This window comes from Triplophysa dalaica, chromosome 3 (genome assembly GCF_015846415.1).
Source record: "Triplophysa dalaica isolate WHDGS20190420 chromosome 3, ASM1584641v1, whole genome shotgun sequence".
NCBI lineage: Eukaryota > Metazoa > Chordata > Actinopteri > Cypriniformes > Nemacheilidae > Triplophysa > Triplophysa dalaica.
This window is the reverse complement of record NC_079544.1, coordinates 13,493,405-13,515,092: the sequence shown is the minus strand read 5'-3', so window position 1 is coordinate 13,515,092 and position 21,688 is coordinate 13,493,405. Positions and strand designations below refer to the sequence as shown.

Sequence of the window (21,688 nt, the reverse complement as noted above, 5' to 3'; positions counted from 1 at the left end):
TAACGCATTATCCAGCTTATTATAATGCTGATACTACTGGAAGTGGGGTGGTTAATGAGAAATATCACATGGCTGGAGTAATTAACCAATTGGAGTTTTCCAGAGAATCGTGTAACACTTGTTGGACTAGACAAGAGAACTGAGCTATATATTTTGTTTGACGGAAGGAAAGAAGTGTTACGTAGAAAAGGTATGTTCCCACTTTCAAAATCAGAGTACAGCACAAACATATTTCTCAGGGGTTCAGTGAGGCGCACTGCCAAAAGTTAGTTCATGCATGCAGTCATAATCAGGATGGCACGTATTAATAATTTGCGGGAGTGTTGGGACACTGAACAATAGCCTGAAGCAACAAGATAAATGATCTGATCCTCTGAGGGCCTCATCAGTGAGCTGCCAACACAGGAGATAATCAGATGAGGAGGGTGTGCAACAAACTTTTGGCAAAGAACCACCATAAATGCATGTGCCTCTGGGTCCAGCTTACATATTTTCATTGTGTTATGTAACAGAATAACTCTTTGCTGCTAAATCAACTTACAACGTTAATGAATTCCAATGGTTTCTGAGGGATCTGAAGAGGAAAACTCAATGCAACAATGAAATGGAAGACACGTCAATAGAAAAAGATAGAAAAATAGTCATTTTTAATAAAAAATACATTTATATAATAGTATTATACACTTTATAAACGTTGCATCATTATGCATCTAAAACAATTAGGACACAAAGGTTCTAATTCGTAAAGCTATTCAGAGCACATAGATAGACTGGACCGGAGATAAAAGGACAAATTATAACACATGAACAGGAACTCAACAAGCCTACTAGAGTCTTACTAAAACTCCAACAGCATACGGTAGGACAAGGGCTTGTTTAAACTGCTAACTGATTCGTCAGATGATCACAGAAGCAGTCACTGTGCTTGAAGCAGCAGGGTGCATGACGTATCCTCTGGGGGAAATGATGTCCCATCAAAAACAACACCGAGGTTGCCAGAGTAACAAACACTATAAGCCCCCTTCCTAGATTGCAGGGATGTAGGACGGCACAATGTGGACAATGTTCCAGCATGCACACAGAAGCAGCATCTACTGTATATGATACCCACCCATACACATTTAAACATTTACACGTGTGCTACAACCGACAGAACAAAACTATTAGACATTGCTGTTTCTGTGAATCTGTTGTACATGGTCTGTCTTCATTTATTTATCTCAAGGAGATTGAAAATACCTTACCATGGATAGAAGATCTTACGAAACGCGAGTCTGGAATGAAGTATGGCTTAAACAACATGGTACAACAGTCTCACTATTATAGATGGGTACGGTGCAGTCAACCCAACTAAAACATGTTAACAGTATTACTCATTAAATAAAACACAGGTAATTGACTGAATTACAAAGACAAGCAACAAGTTCACTTATTTGTGCTTTGGAGGTCGTCTGGTGTGTTTACAAGGGTTTTCCTCTCATAAAACATACTGGAAGCAGCATTGTGCAAATCAACAAACAATATAAGCATAGCTGTGTGACTAATTATTGACAGGAGAAAAGTGGGTTTCACTAAAAACTAGTCATTTATGGTGATGCATAAAGCTTAGTAGTGAAGAGAAAATACAGAAAAGGCAGAGGGTCGTACATCGATGTCAACATGTGACACAGAAATTTTAACACATAACTTGTTAAATACAACATACATACAGCCTTAAAGGAATAGTTCACCCAAAAAAGAAAAATTCCTCACACTCTTGTCATTTCAAACCTTTATGACTTTATTTTTTCTGCAGAACACAAACTAAGATATTTTGAATAAAGTTGGTAACCAGCACTAGTCCCTATTCCCTTCTATTGTATGAACACGAAATCAATGCAAGTGAATGGGGGCCAGTTAACTTTCATCAAAATATCTTATTTTGTGTTCTGCTTAAGAAAGTCATACAGGTTTGATGATGAGAGGTGGAGGAAATGAACCATAATAGTGAACTATCACTTTAAGTTGGAAGAGTTTGTACTCTTTCTTTGATGCAGGTGATCCACACACACACAAAAATCTAACAACAAATATCTGATAAGAACCAAGAACTCAAACGTATCAAATGCAAATGTATAGCCAAAACATCCGACAGTACTGTATAAAGACATTTATATAAGCTTTCAAGTGTCTTTCTTCACCTCCTACTTGTAGAAAATTCTCTATGAAAATAATTGTAAGAAAGACAAGCAGCACCTTTTCCATCAGTCACTATCAACTGGAACAACAAGAGCAGGTTCTATAAACGTTGACCTGTGAACTCAGTATTGTACCCTAGAAAGGGATTTTTGGCCAGACGCCAGAGGAGCGCAGTCACTGTCTCATGTGTATACAGACAGATAAAGTCATATCCGGCGCTGGAGTGGAGGTAAAATGTGCTATGAAGATATCTCAAAAGTCTTTTCGGCCATCAGGCTTTTCCAATGTATCATCGCCTGTAAGGGGAATAAAAAGATTGTGATATAAACATAAACAAACTACACAGCTCAAAGTCAGCAGATGTAAGAATGTGAGTAGCAGATAAAAAATAGTAGAGAACATTACATAAGCATTTTAAAGTGTAAATCCTACAATTAAAAACTAAACAAAGACGCCAGGAAAACACCCTGAAATGCAGTCCTAGTCCTGTTGTGATGTTCCTTTTTTACAAGCAGCAATACAACGAAATGTGCTGACGTGGGATAACACACACACGCACACACAGATAAACACTTAATGATTTTTGTAAACTCAGCCCCCGTCTAGATATTTTTATACAGCAGAAGTGTATAAAACAGATGGTAATTTCAGATAGAAACCGAAAGTGATTGGAACTGGCAAAAGCAGGCTCTAGGGCATAATTGCTATGTATAAGGTTAGAGACTGAAATGTATTTATTGGAAACACCAGGTACAAGTATGCACTCCATAATAAATGTTCTTCTGCCTGCAAGATTGTTGATTTTACTACAATTTCACTACTGTAAAAAATTGTTTACAGTATTATTCCTCTTTGACATCTCAGTGTTATGCACTTCCCTAAACAATCATGCAATTCTTCTCATGTCCCTTTCTCCTCAGAATGAATCACTAAATGAGTAAATGTAACAGTCAGTGTTGGTCCAGATGGTCCAGTATTTCTGTAAAGTTTTAAAGCATCAAGTGGCGGGACATTTAAAAGCACCACCAACTGTACTGGTGAATTCTAGCATGAGCAGTTATGCTTGAGTGAGACAAGTTAATTAAACAGAAAAACGATCTGGCTGGAAAACAATTTGGTTTATGGCAAATCAATCGTTTGCCATCTGTACAAAAGAAATCGAAGAGTTTGGAGGAAAAGAGTCTGCTTTAATGACACTATGAGTTATGACACCAGTTAATAAATTTTCAGAACAACAGTTCAAGTATCATGCAAAAGATAAAGAATTGAATAACCAGTAGATGGCAGCGCAGAACAACAAGCGGAAAAAGTTGCCTACCTCAGTTTGACTGAGCCACATGAGTCCAACAATTGTGTGCTGGCTAACTCCAAGTTCCAGTCATACATCTCTAGCATATTATGACACTCCAGCCTTGTCTTCAGCCCCAGACAGAAGAGCTGCTCCACCTGAGGACCAGTGAAAGAAAAAATAAAAAGAGTTTAAAGAAAAAAAGGCAATTTCATATAAAAGATTGTATTGTTTTGCTAGTGTTGTTTTTAAGGCTTTAAATCCCCATTAACCTTAGAGACTCACTAGGCAGTTTATGAACCAGTTAGCTAGACCATAAATGTTTTATTATACAAAAAAGATGAACAGTTTAAAAAACATTAAAAATAACAGTTATGAGGTTAATGGCTATAAAGAGCCATTTCATCACGGAATATAGCAAAATTTACTTGTTTTTTACTTTGATCCGTGCCACGGAATAAGGAAGTTTTCCGCTCTCTATGCGTGTCTGCTTGCCTACGGTATCGATTCATTTGGAATTAAAACTAACCAGCCAATCAGAGTTAGAACAGCAGGTACTGTACCTTTAAGTATTGCACAGCTTTCTGCACATTCCAGCTGTGATTCTGTAAAGCTGTCTGACATTCTTCAATGGTCACTCCGTGGACGGCCTCCTGTACCTAAACAGAGTAAATCTAACCAATCAACTTTATAATGGGATGAATATTACGCTTGGATGTAAATGGAGAAAGCTCATTATTTTAAAACATATGCTAGTGTCTAAAGTTGTTTGAATGACTATAAACTAGTGCAGTCAATCAAATAAAAAAATTGATCTGATTAATCATCTTAGTTATAATCTTTAAAGACAAATAATATTTAGTTATTTGATCAACATTAGTGACAGGAGTCACAGCCACAGGTTTAAGAACGTAGCCCCTTTAAGAGCTGTCTCTCTACACAGATCTGAAACCGCTCTCGTTTTCACAACTCTTTGCATTAAGATTTAATGTGAACACGTTTAAGTCTGTGCTAACTAAAAGGCTAGACAAAACAGTCTGTCTGGCATAATCTTGTGTTTTGAGTTTGCATTTGAGTTTTGGTCATTCAAGCACAAAAGAGAACTTAACACTCGTGCTGCGCCGTCTGACTGCGATTCACTGACTCAGCCTTCAGCCCGTGACTGTAAACACCAGACTAGATCGCTGTCGTGTAGCGTTTTGCCACGTCCCGCAGCTAAAAGGTGTCTGTCTGTACTGAACGCGTCAGAGCAACTGTTTCAAATCTTGCTTAAGTGGTTTAAAAGCCTTTGCATGAATACGAGCGTGAAAAAACAGACGGATGTTGCGTTAATTGCTTTAATTATTATTAACGCGTCAATTAAAAAAAAAAAATTGCATGCATTAACGCGTTACTGTTGACAGCCCTACTAAAAAAATCCCTAAGTTAAATTAAGTCATAAAAACAATGTGAAACACACAAAAAACGGTAAATCACTCACTAGTAGGAGTTTGTCGTGGGTGTCCGCTCTGCTAAAATATCCATCAGTGCTTACTCTGGACAGGCTGAGAGAGTTCTTCAATCCCCCTCTACATCCGGAGACAGTCAGAGTGCTGTTGTTATTGGAGGAAAAATTGGACTTGAGCTCAACGTGTTGATGAACCATGGGCTTGACGGTGGCTGTGTTCACCTGCTTCTTCTCCTCGCCACTCTCCGCCTCTCTAAAGAACTTATCATAGCGATCTAGATATAGAGGCCTCTCGGGTAGGAGGTAGTAGTGAGTGTTGCTGACTTTTTTGCCGTCGCGTACAATAGGCAGAATGCAAGGTCCTTTAACTGTTTCCTTGTCTTTGCCCTGTGCCTGAATGACCTTAGGAGCAGCATATTTGGGATCGGAGGCAAAGCTCTGAGTGGTTGGCATGAGTTTAGCAGGTGAGGTGGAGAGGTAGGATGAGCCATAAATAGAAGCGGAAGAGCAGAGGCTGCCGCGGGTCTGCGGCGAGCCCACGTGTGGACTGGGTGTGCGTGAGCCCGGCTGGGAGAGGGGTTCCCGTGGGGGGATCTGGGGTGGACGCTCCTTGTCCTCCTCATTTCCGGAGACCGGAGAGAGCTCACCAGACCAGCGTGCATACTCGCCCCCTGTGCGCTTGACCGGGCGGGGTGGGATGGGTATGCGTGGTGGTATCTGGGGTTTGTCTTCAGAAAGAGTTAGGATAATCTGGCGGTGTGTCTCCAGACCTGGGCTGGTAGAGTTCACAGGCACATTGAGATGCCTCATACACTCCTGTTGCAGCTCCTGGAAAATCTCAGTGGACTGTGATATTGTACAGGCATGGCTCTGGCTGTAGGGCAAAAACAAATTGTCTTCTACGTGAGGATTACCCTTCCCAGTGGGGGAGCAAGGCGTAAACTGAGAGCACTGTTCATCAGGTCCTCGATCCGCACTGTTGATGGAGCTCACTTCAATGTCATCCTCATCTTGTGCTACATCGTCATAGGCTGGGGGTGGAGGGAGGGGTCGGGCGTCCCAGTCCACAACTGGGGTAGGGTGAAGGGGACGAGGTAAAAAGCGCGAGGGGCTCTGAGGAGGAGTTTTGTCTAAGATATTTTCTCCTTCAAGTGCCAGCTTAGCAAGTGTGGGGATTTGCATCTCCACTACAGGAGAGGGTGTAGCCGATGGGAGCTCTTCTCCGAAGTCTATGAGAGACACTTCTGTTGGAGTGCTGCCCCCTTGAGTCCGCACACCGTAAACAGAACGTTCACCTAACTTGGTAGCAGAAACCCAAGCGCCTGGTTTGAGCTTAAGGCCCTTTTTCTTTAAAGAGAGTCGGCGAAGGCCTATGGAAGTTTGGTCCTCATCATCAGTAACAGCATCATAGCAGGGTTCTGGTAATTTTGACAAAAGAACACAAAAAAATGTATCACTGCAACACATTTTTACTGACGCAGTGCAGGTGCTTCTGTCAGAGCCGGTGTTACATTTTTTGGGCCAGAAGACAAAAATAACAATTACTATATACACTGTCCCCTAGCAAACTTGAATTAGTCATTGACAGCAAAAATCAAGAGCATGGGATAAAGTTCTCATTCAAGTAAAGTTTTCACACAACAAGAAATTCAAGCCTAAGAAAGGATGCGAAAGAAATCCAGGCTGAGAATGAACTTCATTGCGATGACATCACAGCAAAAACAGGAGCAAATGAGAAAGAGGGAAAATTAGATGGCAAGAAAAAGTGTACAATACAGTTGATGTACCTTTAAGGGGGGGTGCTAAAAGTGAACAGAGGGGGCATGAGCAGTGCTTAAACTGAACCGAGGGTCCACACTTACTCTTAAACAGCAAAGATGGCTGAGGGGGTCGAGGGGGAGCCTCCTCTTCAGAGTGAGCAAGCAAGAGAGAAAGAAAAGACATGTGCAAAAATAGGGGTTAAGAAAGAAAAGAAAGTAAGTTTAAAAGAAGGTAGCACAAAATAGAAGGTTGCACAAAAGCATTGAGGAACCATATTTAAAGCAGCAGTGAACTGAAAACTAACAAACCGAAAAGGCCTGTTTTTAATAAGCATGGGAACAGTTAAATAATGTTTAGATGTCATATTAAAAGGCATTCACTCACTTTTAGAACGTCCAGGAAGTTGAGTTGGTCTCGCAGAATTCAATTCCAACCCCAGCACATCTGGAGGATCCATGGGGTTACCAAGATAAAGACTAAAAATGCAACAGAATGACAGATGCATTTAGCAGCCCCTCTGTGTATGTAGGATACCACATCTTAGATCTCAAATTACTTTCTCTGGAAGCATGCTATTGGAAAAGCTGATGAAACTCTGTATAACCAAAGTAGTAAAACAATTGTGGAGGTTATTTTTCACTGGATGTTTTATTGAAGCAGTTACAGCCATGCGATCAGTCAATAGAGCCAAATTTATAGAATAAAGACTGTTGTATTTACTGCCCTCTAGTGCTGAGGAAGCAAACACTTCTGCAATCGTTTGTCATCACTTGTCATGACCATGGCTACATGTAAATGAATTTACCATTGTTATCCAATGTGTCCTACAAGGTGTCTCTTCTCATATTTCATTTGGATGTTATATTGTGCTGTATAGCAATTCCTTTACACCCTGTTACTGCAAGAAAAATCTCACTTCAAATTCACCAAGCGATGTATGCTTTTATTATGTTAAAAGCAGCGGAATATTTAAATGTTGGATTTAAAATTGGAATAAAATGAAAACTGAAAAGACTAAAATAGTGGCTCAAATCACATGAGCCACTATTTTATCCCCAATAGAACATAGAGAACTTAAAAATGTTTTAACTAAAAAAATTTACCATTGTATGCCCAAAGTGAGCTCATTTCAAATTTGACGCCTGCTTACAAGTCTCAAAAAAAGTTGGGACTATTTCATTTGTTTCGAAACGGAACGATTGTGACAAACTTTGAAATCAATTTAAAGATGCAAGTTATTTAATGAATAAAAAATGAAAGCAATAAAGCATATAAAGAGAAAACATAATCGCCAAATTGCCAAACTTTCTCTTTCAGTGATTTTACTGTATAAATTATAGCATCGGCTGGTAAAAAAAGACACAGACATAATTTAATAAACACAAGCAGGACATACTCATCGATCTTGTCAGGAAAGCCCCAGCAGTGGTGGGGGTTAGTGTCTCCATGGCCCGTGTGGATGAAGCTGTTCTTTAGTGGACGGCTTATATCATGGGCAGACAGACCCGTGACTGACGTTACAGTGTTCCTAGGAAACTGACCAACCTTCAGGGTGCGCTTATTCTGACCTTTCCACCAGTAGTTCTCTGCCCTGTACAGGATACAGAGGATGTCTAAAGAAGAACTAGAATATATCTCCATGCCTTATTTATTGTAGTCACTGTGTCTATAATGCCATAAAACGGATTTTTCTATAGATTTTTTTCTAACTTTATTAACTTCTTACCTAATTCACAAAAATAGCATGTTAAGAGAATCACTATGTTGTTGAAAAGGAAGTGCATTGTTTCACTCCAGTGGGTTCTGTTCGGACTCACCTGCCGTCAATGATCGTAATAACATCATTCATCTGGATTTGAAGCTTGTCAGGCTCATCAAAGTCTTGTAGTGCCCTCATTTCTATTGGCAGGGTCTCCACCAGAAATTCCCTTAGAGCTACAAAGGTTGGCCTGTCATCTAGTTTCTGAGCCCAGCATTGCATCATGACATTGTAGATGTCCTGAGGACAGTCCTCTGGTTTAGGCAGCCTTTCACCTTCCTTATCAATTTTGTGGAGTATCTGTCACGTACAAAAACAGATGTTCATGTCTTGTTTTATGTATTAAATTAATGTTGCCTTTGTAAGGGAGATTTAATTTGGGCTTCAAAGATGTCACTGTCATGTCATTGTTATGAGTGACTGCAACTTTAAAGTGTAAGGAGGTTGTACCTGACTACCATTCAGGCCCAGCCAGGGCTCCTGTCCATAGGTAAACATCTCCCACAACGTCACACCAAACATCCATGTGTCCGTGGCATGAGAAAATGTGCGTGTCTTCAGACTCTCTGGGGCACACCTAGACAAATTAATCAAAACCAATCAATAAAACATGTAGAAATTAGGTCAAAAAATATAAGGTCAATTATAGTGACAAGCATCATGCAGAGTTCCTTTTTAAAAACAGGATAACGAAATAATGGGCCTATACAGAAGCACTCATAAGCACCAGCTTGCCAGTACAAAATAAACTAAATCATTTGACAGATTGGTTGCTCTATTAAAACTAATTCGTGGTCAAAGAGGAGCAGAGTTCAACAAATGGGGATTCAGATAGAAATGTCTCACCATGCGAACGGGACTTTGCGATGCTCTTGCATGACATAATGGTCATCATTCTTAGGCAGCGCCCTCATCAGCCCAAAGTCTCCGATTTTGACCACCTCATTGGAAGCCAGCAGAATGTTTCTAGCAGCGAGGTCCCGATGGATAAAGCGTTTGGATTCTAGGTAAGCCATGCCATTTGCAATCTGGATGGTGTACTGACACAGGGTGTAAATGAGGAAATGGCCCAGGGTCTTCCGCAAACGATCCAGCATGGACCCCAGAGGTGCGAGCTCAGTCACCTTTGAGAAATAAAGATGCAAATTTATTTAAAAAGGGATCGAGTGTAAAGGGGAGAATGTATACCGTTTCATTTTTGTCCCAAATGGAAACGTGACCTGACAAGAAGCATCTTACCACAGGAGACAATGAACACTGCCTATCAGAAATAACTCCAGAAGTCAACGTCAGCAAATAATGAGTCTGAGAGAGCATGCAAATGTCAGGCCTTATTTTAGCCCACACTCTCCCTTCTCAAGACCTTGAGATTTTAGCACCCTGTCTTTGCCGCTGAATTGATTTAGACGTGAAACACAAACACTCACCATCTTCATGGGGTGCGTGAGGACGACTCCGTAGAGACGGATGAGGTTCTGGTGGTCGAGGGAATGCATGGCATTGACCTCCCGGATGAAGTCGTCCAGAGCATCTGGCTGGCTAAGCACATCAGTCTTCAGACACTTCACTGCCACATTAAGCTGAAAAGGACACGTTGAAAGAAGGAGGACAAATTCATAACGGGTCCTCACTGATCTGTCTTTGAGAGCTAAGACATCTGGACTGACCTGTACACATCAGAATCCACACACATGCTAATGACCCCCTGTGAGAGCTGTGTTTACAATGTTACTGGCATAGCTGGAGCTCATAGAACAATCACAGAGCAATGCTATTCCCTCCAAGCCAGTCTCACATTTTAAAGGAATCATGTAACAACTGTCTGCCAAAATTAGAACTGCTTAAATTAGGACCAGACCCATCTACATTACTGCGTGAGTTCATGTCAAATAAAAAAGGCTATAACCATGAGCATGTCTGAATATCACATGTATCACAAGAGCAGACAGTTTATACAAATCTCTTCTCTCTATAGTGTAACGGAGCAGTGTTTGATCAGCACAGATGGCTGTGGATGTCTCCCATGTTGAAAGAAGACTTTGGTGCACAACACACACTATCACTACAGCCTCCGGCTCAGTTCACATGACATCTGACCCCTCAACAGGTCATTAGAGGCCCCATCTCTCCCACCAGCCTCCTCTGGAGAACACAGCTGCTACAATGACACATAGAGATCAGGTCCGAAACAGGATGTTCACATTGAGCCTTGGAACAGTTAAGGGGACAGGAGGGACCACAGATACAAGGTGACTGAAAGCCAATCTCGTGAAGATCTAAGATTGCAACGCTGTTTTTGCCAAACATTTGCTTCAGGCATTAGCTTGTGATGGTGTTTACCACTTCATAAAATGAGAGTCATGGAGATTTTGAGAATAAACATCCATCACATATACACAGCTTGAGCCTGACCTGTCCATGAATTCTGCATCTGCAAAGTCTGTTTTAAACAAAACCCAAACACTTGCTTCCTTTCACTCACCACTCTCCCATTTGGTGTGAACCACTCTCCACGTTTGACCACGCCGAAGGAACCGTCGCCCAGTTTCTCAAAGAGGGCCAAGTCTTTTTCACTAATCAGGCAGGTGAGGGCTTGTTGCTGGCCATCTAATGGAGGCGGTGTGGGGGAAGGTTTCCGGAACGTACTGGCCGGCTGGGGATTGAATTCTCCTTCTGGTCTTTTACCGCTGAATACCTGAGAAACAAAAATATGAAAGTGAAGAACCAGAGGTACCAAATAAAAAGCTGTGGCATTACACATGTTCCCCGAAACTGATGTCCTACATTTTCAGATATCTTTTTTTGTACTTTTGTGTATCTAAAGATGTTTGCTGCTAGAGCCACTCACATAAAGTCTTTTAGCATTGTTTTGTGAAGATATTTATTCTAAATCTGTCTTGAGGGCCTTGTATTCAGCTCCATTCTGGATGTTCAATAAACCTACTAAACCAGACACATTTTAATACAATGCAAACCACAAAACCATGAAAAGGACAGCAGTTAAAATCCCAGTGAGCGAAGCCAATCCTAGATGGTGCTGTTCTTTTCATTTGTTTATTGGTACTTGAGGCACTTTGTATGAGGAGCCTGGGGGTCGGTCGTAAAGATCCGGACTATCAAAACCAGAGTGTAGGCTGAGGGAAGCCAGAGGCTGTAAACTCACAGATATGAAGAGGATGGGAAGGTGAAAGGGTGAGGGGTAACCCAAAGGTGGTATTTAATATTAAGAGCAGAAGCTAGATTTACTACAAACTATTAACAAATAAAAAAACTTGGATCACAGAGAGAGAAAGCATGCAGAAAACAAAATGAAAAAGAAATAAAGAAGAATCCAATTTTAAGTCTTTTGCCTTGTGGGATTTGATGGACAGACTGAAAATAGCAGAGCTCAACAGGGACGAGTGTAAATGCAGTGGATTCAGACAGAGCCTTGAACCCCAGGCTATCGTCTGATAACTATACACACAGTAAACATACATACATTACACACTGTCAAATGCCTCCATGAGTTAGCAAATCCAGGCACACATACACATGAGACACCTTTGCCTTCATCTAGTAGGCTCAAGACTCGCACCCTAACACACCCCCGATGAACGATACTCCCCACGCCCAGAAATATGACAGATATAGTCTGTAATGGTTCTTACAGACCATGCATGCTTAGACACACATGCACATATAGTACACATAATGAAAATCCGCTTTTCAGGTTCATTTTGTCACATCCATTTAAAGGAGGTTGATTTGGATTTTGATTTCACGTGTTATAAGAACTTTAGTGAAATAGGCTCCTCCCATTTCTGCGCTGCCTAGTGACTTTGGATCGAAATTTCAGATCGGGTGAAAAACCTAAAACCCTTTAAAAATCATATACACCTCCACACGTTTATGTGAAAGCTATACTTAAAACGCTTACTGAGAAGAACACTTACTGAGGATAAGTGTAAACATAGCTGAAAGCATGCTCCTGACTGCACGCACACATAAGCACGCAGTGGAGTGAGGAGGCAGATTACTTGGTCTGCTCTCTGTGCCAGGAACGGAAATAAACAGGTAATTTTAGAAAGCTCTCATACCCACTGGCCACTTCCTGTAGGCCCGAGCCAAAGGTGAAAATTAAACCCTCCACACAGCTCACACAGGAAATGAATGTGTCCGTATGTGTGTTTCTTTCATACAGGTGCTAGAGTGGATCTGTGTGCATTTCAGTTAACATGAAAGTGAAGTTTCTGGTGCTAAGGGTCAAGCTGTCCTCTCATCCAACAGAAAGAGGAATGTGCCCTGTGTACTGATGGTTTAGACAACAGCAATCATTCCACTCGACCCTGAGTGTGTATCACTCCCACTTACACACTTTCCCTCAAACACACTGAAAATGAAGATGCACACACACACATCCATCAGTCCATCATCCTTAAATATATGGGAGAAAAGAATTTTAAATGATGTGGAAAGTGGCAGACTCATTCTGTGGTCTCTTCTAATTCTAGCCTTGGCTATATGTACACACAATGTTATAAATGAGGTACCATTAAAACACAAAGCGCACACACAGAACAAACTGAGGCTAATTTAAGGGCACAAAAACACAAGATTAAAAACAGAGCGGTGCAGATCAACATAAATAAAGTTGAATGAATAAATCTGCCTGTTTTAACTGCAATTGCAGTATTGCTATTTATGTGGTTTAAAACTGACTCTGGCTCCGATGAGGTCTTTGGTCAGACATCTAGCCCTCTGAAAACAACTCTCACACCACGGCCATGCTATAACCAGCTACACAGAAACAGCTCAGAAGAGGCCTACTGTATATTTATTCAGGTCAGTTTATGGTGTCATGAATTTAAAATATTTTGAGCCACAACATGCTTCAAATAACTTTTTTCCAGATCAACAAGAATCGCCCCAAAAAACCTTATTCATAATAAATGCAATGCATGTAAACAGGGTTCCTACACATTTTCCATTTCGAAATTCAATACTTTTCCAGACTCAAACATCCAGACTTCGCAGGAGACTTTCCAGACGCAGGATTTTAGAAATACAGAGGTCCCAAAACTGACTTTGTCCCAAACAAGAAAATATTTTCTTGAGCTACAAATGTGCATTTTAGAACAATTTGAGTGCAAAATTAGATAACAATAGCTAAAAAGTCTTTTCATGTTTATCAGTGATGAGCAAACACATGGTCAATTGAGATTTTTATATAAATATAACCAGACTGAAATACATCTTTCAAGAGCATTTGGGTTTGGAATGACAAATGTCAGCACTATTCCTTTGACTTTTTGTGTAGCTACAGACACAGACGTCAAATTACAGATGTTGAATATAGGAAAGAATAAAAGTGCAAGAATTTATTTATGCATTTCAAATAATATTGTTATTTTAATAGGCACCTGATTCAATGCCATGCGGTTTAGGATGAACTAGTGAAGGTCTGGTCATGTTTTTGTCTCGTTTCAGCATTTTGTAGTGTGCCTAATAGGATATTACAATCGGCCGTTAAGTCAGGTTCGTTACTTCAATGTTGACTTGCGTCAAGCACGCTCAAATGAGGAGCGCAAACTCCCTAGTGCCCTGGAAAGAGGGAGAAAGCAACACAGCCAGCATTTTTTAAGGCAAGCAAGGTTTAAGGCATTGTTTTTTTGCTATTGAATAAAGCTGCAAATACCAGTGAAATGAAGAGCCCAAACCTTAGTAAATTGTGTTGCGTAATTAATTTAAATATTGCATATGCAATGAGGTCAGCCTAGTAAATACCAACAGTAGTTTTTTTTTACACCAAAACAGACATCTGTGCTGCCACAAGCTGTTAGTAAATCTGGCCCTAAATGTTTAAAACTAAATACAGTAAGAATCTAGCTAAACATATCTAAGAACTGATTCCTTCAGTTATTTATTAAACAAATAAGAAAGAGAACATACAGTCTTTACCAATCCTCAAAGAAGTTATATTAACAACTAGTAAAAAGGGACTATTAACAAAACAAGAAGTGGGGTGCATCCAATTCAGCAAGCCTTACCACTTAATTCATTTCCTCTAGGCCTACACTCTGAAACTATCCGCAAACGAACTCACACACCAACCATAGAGAATGACTGACATTGTTCCGATTTATTGCGTGTGACTGACGCCAATTTAAGGCGCTTCCTGCTTAAGTGGCAGGCCTGAGCTAAAACTACCTGATTTAACACTCAGCGACCAACTACATAGACACAAGAAACTACAGAAACTGCCAACAAGGCACATACAAGATATTTCAGCTTCTCTGTATGCAAAGATTAGTTAGACAATAGACATCAGTTTATAATAGAAATAAGTGGAAAATTGAAAACTAATGCCTTCACCTGATCACCATGATGTTTGTTATGAAAACTCCACAAAGACCGAGTCAAAAAGTATCATTACTGTGAACTTGGATTGACACAAGCTATCAAGTGTGTTGTGGAAAAGATGAAAGGCTGCAAGAATTGTCTAGGTCAAGTGCTTTGAATATTAGTTTTAGATGTATTTATTTCAGGTTCAATAAGAGACAGTCCAAGAGAAAGCTTTGAAGAGTGTGTGAGGGTAAATGTGAGATGTCTGGTGAAGGAAATTAGGTCTAGTCCGGCTGAACTGAAACTAGTGCTAGTGTGGGAGAGAGTGTGAATGTGTTTGAGATGTGACCTGGACCTCAAGCCTCATTAATCTGTAATTGTGTGTGAGGATATGTTGACATACCTTGCTCATCCAAGACTTGCGCTTGCACATGGTTTTCCTTCTCTTCACTGCCTCCCACAGGCGTCTCTGCCCTGTCCAAAAGAAAGCAAACAATATAATTTAGTGTTAAAAGAACCCTGCAGATTACAGATTCAAGTTAAGGCAAAGAAAGCTCAACACGCAGAGGAAAACATGGTTGGAAGCAGCAACTTATCTAGTGACGAACATGACTTCAAGGGAGTTGGCCTGCTACTCATTGTAAAGGCAAGCACAAACGTTTTTATATGCAATGTTGACTTATCCCCTAACACAAGCTGATGCATAACATGAAATAAAACATACGCCAAAAGACACCAGCGCCGTCCTTCTCTGATTACAGAAGTATTGAAATAAATGAGATATATTAAAAGATTGAATCATGTACGTAATATGCATTATTGAGGAAATGTTAATGCATGTCTTTATGGGTTCACTGAAAGCATTAAACCCCATCTACTAGAGCATCTACTGGCTTCATCCATTGTTAGGATACTCTCAAAGCTGGCAACATTAACAAATTATATATGTGAATAAATATTGTTCCCTATATGAAAAAAATTATCGAGTTTACATCTTTGCCATATAGCCCAGCCCTATTATACACTATATATTATACATGATCAGGATCATATAAATTCAACTACCGTAAATGTAACCCCTAAAAAACAAACGAAAAGAGACTGTAAGGAGTGACAGATGAGAGGGTGCAACGGGTCAACAACGTGTTACCAAGACATGAGAAAAGTGATAGCATAGGAGAGGCGTGTAATGATCTTAAGGAGAGCAGCCTGGCTTAAGGTATATTACATTTGCAGCCTTTAGTTCTCATACAAAGGCTGAGAACTGTGTGTGGACTGACACGACGATTAAGATTTGGCAGACGCTCAAAGCTTGTGTTGCATTTAACAGTAAAATAAAGCCCTCCGCTTTACAGAGGAGCAGTTGCAGCAGAGGTTCATGGGTCCACATTCACTGTGTTATTTTCTTTATTTGACCCTGGACGACAAAACTTATGGGTGAGCCATCCACTCACTCAAAAAAACTTTACTGATATACTTTTAATATCACATTTAGTCTTCAATTCATGTAGAAACAAAAAAGTTCTTTAACAGTATAATATTGAAAATGAAAATGAAATAAAAGTCAACATTCTGATATTAACACTGCAACTGATGTCTGTATTATTACTTGTTATTTGTTATTTCTTTTAACATTAACTAGAGCCATTGAACACTATAATTGACGGCTATCCCGTCTAACATGTAGCAGATATACATAAATTGAATGAAGTTCTCTTTACAGTCTTTACTGCTAAATTTAAAATTAAATACAGAAGAATTCTCGGTAAAGCTACGAAACACATTGAATTCCTCTTTTCTTTTGTTCTATAAGTAAAGGAGCCATTCTTTTGCTGTTTTTGAAGCTTTGATTGTGTTGTTTGGGTGTTTAACAATGGATGTTCATGTTTCTAATTTAAATACGCTTTTTATTTCACATATTTCAAGTCTATTGTTAACCGCTGTCCTTCTTCTAACAAAACGACTGGATTTCTTCCGGCCTATATAAAGTCCCTCCTTCCAAAACGCTTTGATTGGTAAAGCTGACCAGGTCTGTCGTGATTGGTTCCCCGCTTATAGTGTGTGTGTTTTTAAAACAGCAGCCAGCAAACCTTCACTGATATTCATACTATTACTGACCTTTGATTCATGTGTTGACACGGATAAAGAAAACAATAAGTATCAGAACTTCTGCAAAGTAAAATAAATTAAAAAATATCATCAATGCCTTGCAAATGTAAATACAGTATGGTAGGCTGACAGCAACTTCGGCAAAATCAACCTTTAACTGCTCTATATTCATTATAAATGTAAATGTCTATTCGCAATTACTGCCTGCTTGAATAATAACCTCAAAGTGAAAGTCACAAACAGATTACGCTTCACAAAACCTTTTAGAAAACAACTACTGGACACTGCAGTAAAGTGTATCTGATTTGGTATTGGAAACTGAAAAACAGTCCAGAAAGAGTAAAGAGAAACAAGAAGCAGAGCGACAAAAGGGGGGAGAAGGACAGAGAGAAAGAGATCACCACTTACCTGGACGGCCCATCCCAATCTTCTCCAGGTCCTCATTTTTTACATAGTCAAAGTGTGAAAGGCGCGTAACGTTGAGCTCATCACGGATGCGCAGTAAGAACTGCTGCAACTGCACTTCCATCAGCAGCTCCAGCAGCCACTCAGTGCCCTCCTCACACTGCATGCTACTGCCCAGCTTCTGCAGAAACACAAGAGACTAATGAACACCAAACAATACCCTATGGGCCGCTTCTTATTCTTCATACACGCTATGCATTACACACAATGCTTTTCCTTCAACCAAGTCACAAATATGCTGGAGAAATGACTTTTCAAAAAACCCTCAACCAAACGTAACCATTCCTAACAAAATAATAAATCCCCAACTCATTAGTCAAAAAATGCTAGTGTCCATCCGGAGTGCAAAATTTCTATTGCACATTTCATATGCTATCAAATTTGTTTTAGGTCAGGGTACGCTGCAAAAATAGCTAAAAAAATAAGATACTTTCGCTGTTTAACCACAGATCACATCTGGTGAGCACACACAAGTGAAAACGCACACCTGAAGTTCATAAAACACAGATGGCATTGGCTCTGTCCCAGGCCACATGCAACGAGCCGCTCTCTAAGCCATTTAATGTCTCCCCAAAGAAGCAACTCCACACCTTTAAATCAAACCAACTAATAATGGCCTTACCTCTCTATAGCAGCTACAGCATCTCCAATTCCACTTCTTACACAAAAACAAACTTTAATTCATTGTTTCTCTAATAAAACAAAGAACATCCCTATTCTCTTTTGCTACCAAGAAATGGAAAAATATCAATGGAAGAACACTGGCAATGGTTGAAGCTTAGGGACAAATAAGAGTGTGCTACTGTTTTCCATGCTCTGTTTTTCTCTGTTGGAAGAGCATGCTGGATATCAGCTGCTTTCAATTTTCACTCTCTCTCCCCCTTTACTCATTCACACACTAGTATTCTTTCTCTCTGACACACTTACTTTCTCTGGAGGCCTTGTGGTCCGTCACTCAACAACATTAAGGCAGGAAAGATTTATTGTCTTCAGAGAAATATCAATTGTAGAGGAAAATAAACCCAACCTTTGAACAATTATTGAGTCTTTGTCTATCCACGATAAGGAAAAAGTTGAATCTAATACAAAGTGAGCAGGCGTTAAACTTCAAAGATTACACTGAGCGAACACATACAAATTCCTGTCAACAAGATAAGAGTACAACTCTTCAAAAAATCACACTTGGGTAAAGTAAGTTGGATCTCTTGGTAAGCTTCCGTTACAGCAAAAAGAGGGGTTATAAAGTCAACAGGTATATTGAATGAATGTCAGGAGGGCTAGAGGCAACAATGAGCCCTTTGAGCTAAAAAGTGCTTCCTGTGTTGACACATAGAAAGTCATGGGCGACAGGGGTCAGGGCCTTTTTGACTTCAAGTTAACCATCAATAGCTGGACTTCCACTTTCAAAGTACATTCAGATACTCTCCCACACTGAAAGTCCTGTGAAGTCTAGCTCCCTTCTTCTTATTTGCATTTCCACACACTCAACTTCAGGACACATAAGTTAACTTTTTTTGCATTTAGCACTGGTGCTACAGAGGTTTAAAATTTTGTAGCACTGGCCAAACAGTTTTGTAGCAGAAGTATAAAGCGTCTGTTGTCATCGTTAAAAAATAAAAGTAAAGTTTATCACATGAATAGGCAGGTAACTGCAAAATTACATTAATGTTACAGACAAAAGGATAAATTAGGGCTGTAAAATTTTTGGTTTACCAAAAGTTCTTTGTTTTCCTTTTTAAATAGACAATAGTAATATAATTGTCCACATAAATACTGTAGTATACTTATACAGTACACAATAAAATTCCTAATATTACAGTGTTTTTGAACCTTACTATAATAAATATTAAAATATTTACCGTGTTTACTATAGTTTTTTTTTAAAGAGTAAATACTTTGTTTTATGGGTTGTCCAACAACATGTTTACGTACATACAATGAGTGAAATTAGTCTCAATAGATTAAACAATTTAATTGCGATTAATCACTCTTTTTGTGAGATTAACTGCGATTAATCGCAAACTTATAGTGAAATTGAATTAACGCATGCCTTAACGCGTTAATGTTGACAGCCCTAGTAAAAACACTTTCATTTTCTAATAATATGCAGTTATTATAACCTCACCTCTTGACTGACTCTCAAATTATTCGTTCAGCGATTTATTTGTCTAATTCCCTCTTTTCTCTTAGTGTACTCTGATCTGATTGGTCAGATGGTCAAGTCTGCTGTGATTGGTCTACCGCATACAGCGTCGCAAATGGAATATAGGTAGGCATTACACCGAGTGACGCAAATCTGACCCGGAACTGAAATTAGAACGAAAGAAAATTTAATTGCGTGATTCAGATTCGACTCCTTTTCCCAACCCAATAACTTTGTTATTCGTTCACGTTCGGCTTTACAACTAGCCAGGCTGCCTACAATCACACACAGCAACATTACACACTGCATGAAATGTAATTTAAGGACATTGTAATAGTAATACAATACTCTTTAATTTACTGCAAGAATGCTACATTTGCTACAGTAAATACTACAGTAAATAACACAATAGCATTTTGTCATTTTAGTGTTCGTAAAACTGACATTTACTTTGTCGGGTCCTCATGAGTACGCTTGAGTTCCCTTGTGTGTCTGACTGTAGCTTTAGAATGCTTGTGAATTAAACTCTCAGACCAATTTTGGAAATGAAGTTCATGTGTGCATTTCCTCATACAGTGAAAATAACTTTAGTTAAAATGTGGTTCATGCTTAGGTAAATTATCCTAGAGTGTTCTGGCTTGCTGCTGGGCATGGCCAAGTCGTTGTCCACCCCCAAGTCTCTAAGATATTGTTGTGCCTAGATGTATATAAGCAATAGAAGTTATTCTTGGCTTATCCTTCACAGTGTCTGCAAGGTATATATATAGTTTCACAAATCAACTTTCAGGAATCAGAGCTCCCCACACTCTCCAGAATGAACTACCCTGAAACTTTTCACACTTAAACTGGGAAAGCAGCCAATGCTATCTCCCTACATGCCCATTACTATTCCACTCTGCTGGCTCAAAAACAGACAAATAATGAAGGGCTCTGACGTCAAAGTTTAGACATATCTCAGAACATACCGTTGACATGTTTGCTGTGGAACAGACAGAATGTGTGAAAAAAAAGAATAGAAAATGGAAGTCTAAAGCCAACGTAGTCAACTACTGCCAGTCGTGATGAAATTTTAATTTCTTTGCGAAGCTGTATTTTCACATGTACAGATCTGTAAATCTTTACATTTGCATTTCCATTACAGCAGTGTGAGAGCAAGACCATTGACCCTTTGCTTATTAAACCTCGATAAATGAATAAGGAATGATAAGCTGCACATGCAGGACACATACTGTAATCCAAAAAACTTTTGAGGGGAAACTTTGTTGCGCAAGGCTAAAACACTAAACAATGTAAAGACCAATCCATGCATTTTTTATCATAATGAGATGTACAAAAACGGGATTTGGATAATTGTTTATTATAAAATAAAAAATGTAATTGGTCAAAATATCTAAAGCCAAAATCAGATCCAAAAAAAACTAAATTCTAAATTCAACTCAAATTACACTTCACAGAAGGTAGAAACTTCAAAAGGCACCTGTGACTCTCAAAATGTATTTGTCTATACCCTCAGAATGAAATATCAACTTGTATTACATACAGCTTTGTCTTTGTCAACTATCCACAATCCTTCTTGGCCACATGGTAACTCAAGTAATCTGTCCTTACAGTCATAGTGCCAAAGCATCTTTGATATGTGTGGCTGAAATCTCATCCACTCTCATTTACCTGGTACTGTCTATGGGCTGCATCTTCTATCAACTCATCTTTTCAGCAATATGCTGAAGAGCTGCTTTCCTACATACAAGTGCATACCAAATTAATTATAATAACATTATCTTGGTAATAATAATGCTTGACTTAGCATACCATAAGGCAAAAAAACATTATGCCAGCAGCCAGTATCGCCCAGACATGAAAAGACTGTCTGGCTTCGCACAGCACTGTTGCAGAAACAGTAAAACAGAAGCAAAGTCATGACAACAAATGAAGCTAGTGCAGTGTGAAGTAATGCCTGTGGTATAAGAAGGCTGCAGCCGCTAAACCCAAGGGAACTTTTGCCATGGTTGTGACTCATGGCTTCTATCCAAGGACCAAGTGTGACTACACCCTGCACACCAAACCAAGCTAGAATATTAGGTTTTTATGGTCAAGACAAGGTACACAAGAAATCAACAACCGTCAATGTCAACACTGTGGTGCTAGTAATCATGATGTCATCATTGTGGTCATAATACTTTATAGATTCAACAGGGTTTGGAATAATATATGCTA

General features: G+C 39.5%; 1 protein-coding gene across 5 annotated transcripts in view; it reads right to left on the bottom strand.

Annotated features, from left to right (window-relative positions):
* Nucleotides 1-1,562: 1,562 nt before the first annotated feature.
* The window catches only part of tnk2b (tyrosine kinase, non-receptor, 2b), a 50,943-nt gene continuing 30,817 nt past the window's right edge, over nt 1,563-21,688 (bottom strand). For 3 of the 5 annotated variants that reach the window (XM_056743848.1, XM_056743844.1, XM_056743843.1), the window contains 14 exons: nt 17,275-17,452; nt 15,161-15,231; nt 10,916-11,128; nt 9,861-10,013; nt 9,280-9,557; nt 8,884-9,010; nt 8,492-8,733; nt 8,071-8,265; nt 7,059-7,150; nt 6,776-6,820; nt 4,947-6,331; nt 4,030-4,125; nt 3,497-3,624; nt 1,563-2,474 (listed from right to left, as the gene is read on the bottom strand). In XM_056743848.1, the coding sequence (XP_056599826.1) occupies nt 2,468-2,474; nt 3,497-3,624; nt 4,030-4,125; nt 4,947-6,331; nt 6,776-6,820; nt 7,059-7,150; nt 8,071-8,265; nt 8,492-8,733; nt 8,884-9,010; nt 9,280-9,557; nt 9,861-10,013; nt 10,916-11,128; nt 15,161-15,231; nt 17,275-17,437 (3,195 nt within the window). In that variant the 5' untranslated portion in view covers nt 17,438-17,452 and the 3' untranslated portion in view covers nt 1,563-2,467. Of the gene's footprint in view, nt 2,475-3,492; nt 3,625-4,029; nt 4,126-4,946; nt 6,332-6,775; nt 6,821-7,058; nt 7,151-8,070; nt 8,266-8,491; nt 8,734-8,883; nt 9,011-9,279; nt 9,558-9,860; nt 10,014-10,915; nt 11,129-15,160; nt 15,232-17,274; nt 17,453-21,688 lie in introns of those variants that run through there. The other 2 variants (XM_056743846.1, XM_056743847.1) reach the window with 2 other exon arrangements.